This window comes from Solanum verrucosum, unplaced genomic scaffold (genome assembly GCF_900185275.1).
Source record: "Solanum verrucosum unplaced genomic scaffold, falcon-dt-bn FXZP01000114.1, whole genome shotgun sequence".
Classification (NCBI taxonomy): Eukaryota; Viridiplantae; Streptophyta; class Magnoliopsida; order Solanales; family Solanaceae; genus Solanum; species Solanum verrucosum.
Window position 1 is genome coordinate 270,626 of NW_026020769.1, and position 7,859 is coordinate 278,484.

At 38.6% G+C, this 7,859-nt stretch overlaps 1 protein-coding gene across 1 annotated transcript; it reads left to right on the forward strand.

Annotated features, from left to right (window-relative positions):
* The first annotated feature begins 3,753 nt into the window (after positions 1-3,753).
* On the forward strand, positions 3,754-4,956 carry LOC125812816 (uncharacterized). Its single transcript, XM_049492279.1, has 3 exons — positions 3,754-4,300; positions 4,385-4,527; positions 4,636-4,956. Exons 1-3 carry the CDS (start codon positions 3,754-3,756, stop codon positions 4,954-4,956), a joined length of 1,011 nt encoding a protein of 336 aa, XP_049348236.1.
* Positions 4,957-7,859: the final 2,903 nt, after the last annotated feature.

Consider the following 7,859-nt stretch of genomic DNA (forward strand, 5'->3'; position numbering starts at 1 on the left):
ACAATTCAGTTCATCACATGCAATTGACCAAGCTAAAACATAGTACGGAAGAGTTATAAAAACATAAATCATAAATCATGGTCAATGCAAGTTATCTTCATCTATAAAAGCGTTGAACTCATATGCGATACTTCTTGAAGTAACCTTAGTTCATTCTTACTTGTGGGGAATTAGCCATAGTCGGAATTGAGATCGTGTGAGCTATAACATGGAATCTAGTGTCTACCCCACATCGAAAAGTGGTGTCCTACTTGCCGAAGGTAGAACCTTGTACTTCTAGTTTAATTGGATCCACTAGCTAATCAATCTATGGAGGCACATAGTTACAGAATGAGGAGATTACTGCTAGAAACCTAACCTCTTCTATGAGAGAGCTCCCATCTCATGAGATTACTTTTGAAACCCGATCTCTACTATGGGGGAGCTTCTATCTCACTATCAATATTTACTCGATGCTAAGCATAAATTCCAATGGAATAGTCACTTCTTACTTGACTTCATTACTCATGAAAAGCTGCCCCTGGACAACGAATTTAAGCTAGTTTCAGGAAGAAAGCTCCTTGTCTTTGATTCAATTAGGTGAGGAAGCCTTTCAACCTAAGAATCTTTTCTATGTGAGAAAACCTTTCGCATTATGCTAGTATGTGTTTTAGTGAGAATATATTTTCACAACACAACATCATCATTGGTACTTTACTCTTAAAGAACCCTTAAAACATTGGCATAGATTTCATAAATAATGCATAAGTCCATACTTTACCTATGGATGTCAAAACCCACTTTCAATCATAAAAACATAGAAAACATGGGTTCTAGAGAGACATGATAGGGGTAGTAAACTTGGGTCAGATAGTCCTGCAGAGTTTAACGTGGAGTTCCAGGTATTGGATATCAATACCAGTTACAATTTGCTTTTGGGAAGACCGTTTATCCACATGGCTAGGGTTGTGCCTTCTACCCTTCACCAACTAATGAAATTTGTTTGGAAGGACCAGGAATAGGTCATTCGTGGTGAAGGGAGCCATTCTAATTGGTATGTGTCGATCGTCGATGAGGTCTCCCGAGGTTGTGATTTCTACATAGTGGAGTTGGTAAATGCCACCGGTGCTGATTTGGCTCCATAGCCCCCTATGCCTTCTGTGTATAAGATTATTGCTACTGTTATGCTCCGAAGCAGTTTCAAACCAGGTTTTGGAGTGGGAAAGCATTTTCAAGGAACCGTCGAGCCTATCCAAATTCTCACCAAAGGATCAAAGTTTGGTTTGGGGCATGTCCACACAAATGATGAAGCAGAGATGAAGAACAAGAGTGTTGATCAAGCATTGGCCAGGCGAATTCCATATTTTTACCAATCATATCTAGTACGAGAGTATGTCGACGATGGTGGTCTAAAGGAAGAAATTTGGGGCCTTTTTGAGGAGATTGATGCGGTTATCAAGGAAGAGGCTGGGACATCAGGCATTCGTGATGCTGAGCCAGAGGCGCAGTTGCGGAATTGGACTTCGACACCGCTCCTGATTCCCGTGCAGCTTGGTAGAAAAGACATGTGTTTATGTTTGTTTTTAAAATTGGTGGTAGTCCGGAAGAGGCCTGAAACCCACCCTATATGCAATTTTTATTTGTTTGAGCTTTTAAATTCCCCCATGATGTTTAAAAAAGTGAAACGACCCTTAGCCATAGACAAAGTTTGTGCTTGTTTTTCAATTTAAATGAAAGCCTCTTTTATCGAATTTTTTTTGACTAATCTATTTATATTTTACTTTCCTGACTTTGTTTGTTTCTGATTTCAGTAAATATTAATTTAAAACCTGCCAATCTCATGTCATGTCATGAACCGAGTGAATGAAATGAGGTAGGTGATGATGAATGCGAGAAATACGAAGAGGAAAATGAGGTACCCGAACATGTTTCTGAACTGTTTCAAAAATTCAAGAATCTACACAAGCCAAATTTAGAGGAAATCGAAACTGTGAGTCTCGAAGATGAGGAATGTTTTAAAGAAGTAAGAATCAATGTCCATCTGACTGAAGCTCAAAGAAGGGACTTGGTTCGTTTGCTTAGAGAATACATTGATGTATTTGCCTGGTCTTACAGAGATATGCAGGGCTGAGTACGAATATGGTGTCCCACAAGTTGCCGATTAATCCATAATTCAATCCAGCAAAACAAAAGACTCGGAAGTTCAAGCTAGAGTTGAGTTTAAAGATCAAAGAGGAGATTACCAAACAGATCGAGTCTCAAGTAGTGGAAGTAACGCAATATCCGACTTGGTTAGCCAACGTTGTTCCGATTGCCAAGAAAGACGGAAAGATCAGAATTTGCGTTGATTACAGAGATCTCAACCAAGCAAGCCCAAGAAATAATTTTCCATTACCAAACATTCACATTCTCATTGATAATTGTGCCAAGCATGAGATGCAGTCATTTATGGATTGTTATGCGGGCTATCACTAGATCGTAATGGATGAAGAAGATGCAGAAAAGACAACCTTCATTATGCCTTAGGGTGTATATCACTATCGGGTGATGCCTTTTGATCTCAAGAATGTCGGGGTTGCTTATATGAAGGCTATGACAACCATTTTTCATGATATGATTCATAAGGAGATTGAGGTGTATGTAGATAATGTCATAATCAAGTCCCGCGAGAGTTCGAAATACTTGACTCACTTAAGGAAATTATTTGATCGCCTGCGTCAATACAATTTGAAGTTAAATCCTGCTAAATGTGCTTTTGGAGTGCTAGCTGGAAAGCTATTTGGATTTATAGTCAGCAGGAGGGGCATTGAGCTTGACCCTTCCAAGATCAAGGCGATCCAAGAATTACATCCTCTGAAGACCAAGAAGAAATTGATGAGTTTTCTAGGAAGGTTGCACTACATCAGTCGATTCATAGCCCAATCCACTGCGGTGTGTGAGCCCATCTTCAAGTTATTAAAAAAAGATGCCTTGACAAAGTGGACTGCAGAATGTCAAACTACTTTTGATGCCATCAAGAATTATTTGTCCAATCCGTCAGTGTTGGTTCCTCCACGAGAACGGAGTACATTATTGCTATATATGTCTGTCTCGGATAACTTATATGGATACGTGCTTGGTCAACATGATGAAACTGGGAAGAAGGAGCGAGTCATCTATTACTTCAGCAAGAAATTCACTCCATATGAGGCTCGTTACACTCTTTTGAAGAGGACTTGTTGTGCTTTAACTTGGATTGCTCAAAAGTTGATACATTATTTGTCTTCTTATAGCACATACCTTATTTCCAGGATGGACCCATTGAAGTACATTTTCCAGAAAGCAATGCCGAACAAGAAATTGGCTAAATAGCGAATGCTTTTTAGTGAATTTGACATTGTGTATGTGACTCAGAAAGCGATAAAAGCACAAGCCTTAGTTGATCATCTTGCGGAGAATCCGATTGATGAAGATTATGAACCGCTCAAGACTTAATTTCTCGATGAAGAAGTAGCATTTGTGGGTGAAGATATATATGAAACGTACACTGGTTGGAGAATGTTTTTTTATGGAGCGGCGAATCACCAAGGGAAAGGTATCAGAGTGTTCTTAGTATCAGAATCTAGTCAACACTATCCTATGGCAGCTAAACTCCAATTTGATTGCACGAACAACATGGCAGAATACGAAGCTTGTATCCTTGGTTTGAAGATGGCCATCGACATGAATTTTCATGAGCATTTGGTTATTTGAGATTCAGACTTGCAGATTTACTAGGTTCAAGGATAATGGGTCATGAAGAACCCAAAGATCACACCGTATGTGCAGTATATACAAAAGTTGTGTAAGAGATTTTGCAAGATTGGGTTCAAACACACTCCTAGGACACATAATGAGTTGGAAGATGCTATTGCCACCATTGCCTCAATGATTAAACATCTAGATACAAGTTATATTGATCCCTTGAATATAGAGGTAAAAAAGCAACTTGTCCATTCTTCACATGTTGAAGCAAAACTAGATGGTTTCCCTTGGTATTTTGACATCAAGAAGTATTTGGAAATCGGGACTTATCCTGAGAATGCAACGTTCAACCAGAAGAAATCAATTCGCCGTATGTCTAACAATTTATTTACAAGTGGGGAAATCCTTTATAGGAGGACTCCAGATTTAGGTTTTCTCATTTGTGTGGATGTTAGTGAAGCTGCGAAGCTTTTGGAACATATACATGCTGGAGTTTGTGGTACTCATATGAATGGACTCACTTTGGCGAAGAAGATCCTCCGCGCTGGTTATTTTTGGATGACTATGAAGCATTATTATTGCAAGTTCATGCAGAAATGTAACAAATATCAAGAACATGGTGATTTGATTTGAGTCCCACCTCATGAACTCAATGCCATAAGTTCACATTTGCTTTTTGTAGCTTGGGTCATGGATGTCATCGGTCCGATAGAGCCAGCCACTTCTAATGGACACAGATTCATTTTGGTTGCCATTGACTACTTTACCAAGTGGGTGGAAGTAGCTTCATATAAGTCGGTGACCAAGAATGTTGTAGCTGATTTTGTTCGCAATAATTTGATATGTAGGTTTGGAGTACGAGAATCCATCATTACTGATAATAGAGCGAATCTCAATAGTCACTTGATGAGAGAGATTTGTGAACAATTCAAGATTACCTACCGAAACTCAACTGCTTATCGTCCCCGAATGAATGGAGTTGTTGAAGCAGCCAACAAGAACATAAAAAAGATTTTGAGGAAAATGGTTGACAATAACATAGGTTGGCATGAGATGTTGCCCTATGTTTTATTGGGTTACAGAATAACTGTCAGAACGTCAATTGGAGCCACTCCATACTTATTACTATATGGAACAGAAGCAGTTATACCTACAGAAGTTGAAATACCTTCGTTGAGAATCATTCAGGAAGCTGAATTAAATGATGTTGAATGGGTTCGCAAACGGATCGATCAATCAACATTGATTGATTAGAAGAGAATGGTTGTTGCTTGTCATGGTCAACTGTATCAGCAGAGAATGATTCGTGCTTTCCACAAATGAGTACGAGCCACAATATTTGAAATTCATTAGTTCGTTCTCAAACACATTTTCCCTCACCAAGATGAATAAAAAGGGAAATTTGCACCAAATTGGCATGGACCCTACATGGTTCACAAAGTGTTATCTAGAAGTGCCTTAGTCCTGTCATAGATGGATGGCACCGAATGGCCTAAACCGATCAACTCAGATGCTTCGAGAGATATTATGCGTGAAGTTTCAGTTTGTATTCCTGTCATTTCCTTGTAATCGTCCCATTTGCATGTAATCGCTTTGTTTAGAATTTTATCCCTCTTGTAATGAACTACGTCTGACTTGAATTCTCAAGAATGATTACGTAGGCGGCCTATGTCGGCCCCAGTCACCCATTTGTCCCCTTTTAATATATTTCCTTGTATTTAAACTACGTTCTACCTGAATTCTCAAGAATGAGATACGTAGGCGGCCTATATCGGCCTCGATCGGTTTCTTTGTAAATTTCCTATTTCTGTTAATCCTCGAGGAGGGAATTATGTTTGACCTGATTCCTGCCTCAACGGGATACGTAGGCACTACAAGGGTTCGGTCATATCTCCCGTAAGATTTCTATTTCTCTTTACAATAGAAACTGGGACAGAATTTTTGAGATGGACTCAATAATTCTCGAGAAGAAGATTTTCTCCAACAAGTCAAGGCTAAAGTTACTTTAAAATTTGCAATTGGGACAGAATTTTTGAGAGGATCTAAAAAATTTCGTGATTAACTTACCAACAGTTCGAGCTAAGCCAAGACAACTAGGATAGAAATTTTTAGGATGACCTCAAAAATTTCATAAGGTTCATCGAGATCTTAGAACGACTTTGAATACTTCCCAACAAGTAATCAGACAGACCTCAAAGCATTGACCTAAAAAACATTAGCTAAGTTTGACGTGACATGAGAGTTGGCAGTGACCTTTTCCAAATATTACTTTGGAGAATCTATTTTCCTTAAAAACTGTTCTTTCATGTTTTAACTATTTTTACGTAAAAATATTTTGTCTTATCTATCAAGAGGTGGGAGATCGGAAAAATAACCAGAGATAGTAAGACAAGGAGAAGACAACCGAAGAGATCGTCACAGATCGGTTCATCTTTTAAACTAACAATTTTCATGTGGATAAGTTTGCCTCAAGATCAGCATATTCCTCTATTCAATGAATATGCAGAAGTCAAAAAGGCGAGGAGCTCCCCAAAAATGACAATTTTTTCTGTGGATGCAAAAAATATTTTATGTTTCTTATACCAAAGAATTGGGAATATGAGTAGTATTATTTCATTCAAATTCTTAGCAAAGCGAGGTTCATATTGAACATTGTAATTATGTTCGGAGATGGAACAAAAGAAAACCACGAAGAGAGCAACATTATTATTTTCATCAACTAAAGATACCTGGAAGACGTTTATCTGCATTATATTATCATATATGATAATATTTCTTACCCTGAAGGTTATTTATACTGTATGGTCGAATGAGATGATACCACTATCCAGAGAGTCATTTATGTCGTATTGTCGAATGAGATGACACCACTACTTGGAGAGTCATTTATATCGTATTGTCGAATGAGATGATACCACTACCCGAAGAGTCATTTATATCATATTGTCAAATGAGATGATACCACTAGTCCAAGGGTCATTTTTATTGTATTGTCAATTGAAATGATACCGCCACCCAGAAGATACCCAGAAAATCACCTATGTTGTCCGCTGAAGCATTATTTTTATTGGGTACTAGGGATGGAATCATCAGAAAGAAGTCATGCCAAGAGAAAGAAGTCATACATAGCAAAAGAAAGAAGTCATGCTTAGCAAGAGAAATGAGTCATGAATAGCAAGAGAAAGGAGTTATACATAGCAAGAGGAAGAAGAGCATGCATAGGAAGAGGAAGAAGTCATGCATCGCAAGAGGAGGATTCATACATAGCAAGAGAAAGATCCATGCTTCGCAAGAGAAGAGAGTCATGCATAGCAAGAGGAAGAAGGGCATGCATAGCAAGTGGAAGAAGTCATGCATAGCAAGAGGAAAGTCATGCACCGCGAGAGAAAGGAGTCATACATCACAAGAGAAAAGAGTCAAGCATCGCAAGAGAAAGAGTCAAGCATCGTAAGAGAAAAGAGTCATGAATCAAAAGAAAAGAGTCATGAATCAAAAGAAAAGAGTCGTGCATCGCAAGAAAAAGATTAACCCATCACAAGAAGATCAACATCGGCTGCATCATTTTCTCTGCAAAAGCGACATCAAGATAACCACCAACAACGGCATCAAGAGAACTATCAACATATTACATCAGCCTATTTTATTACTTTGACATCAAAGGAAGAGTACATAGAAGATTATATTACAAATATGAGACACAAACTTTATTTGCTTTACGTCAAACCCAATGGTGTTGACATCAAATGTTCAAGGAAAACAAGTGTCAACACGGTAAAGGACATTGTCTCCCATTTGAATCGCATTTTTTATGCTAATGAGTTTTTATCTCAATCTTTGTCTAGAGCATCCAGAAGGATGAATTCTCCAAAACAAACCACAGGTGCGGACGACATCAAAGAGGGTGCAGCACAACGTGGAACTTTTTCTTAGCAGCGAACTGGGACATGTTCCAAAGAGGAGTACCAAACTCTTAAGACGCGAGCAGAGGAGTGACTTGCACCACAATCAAACCACATCCTATCAGAAGGCATGTGGGTTTTTCTTTAGGTTTCCTAGTTTCAGTTTCGCATCCTGAAATTTTTTGTCTCCACCGGAAGCAGCTTTCCAATCCAAGTGACAATGTGCCAAGAGCTTTGGAAATCATGTCCATGTAAGTT

What these genes read in the sequence shown, in the direction of transcription:
- LOC125812816 (XM_049492279.1), top strand. Translation starts at nt 3,754, where the DNA reads ATGAAGAACCCAAAGATCACACCGTATGTGCAGTATATACAAAAGTTG. An exon ending in TTGCAAGTTCATGCAGAAAT is followed by an intron (nt 4,301 to 4,384) that starts GTAACAAATATC and finishes TGCTTTTTGTAG; the next exon opens with CTTGGGTCATGGATGTCATC. An exon ending in AGAATGTTGTAGCTGATTTT is followed by an intron (nt 4,528 to 4,635) that starts GTTCGCAATAAT and finishes GAACAATTCAAG; the next exon opens with ATTACCTACCGAAACTCAAC.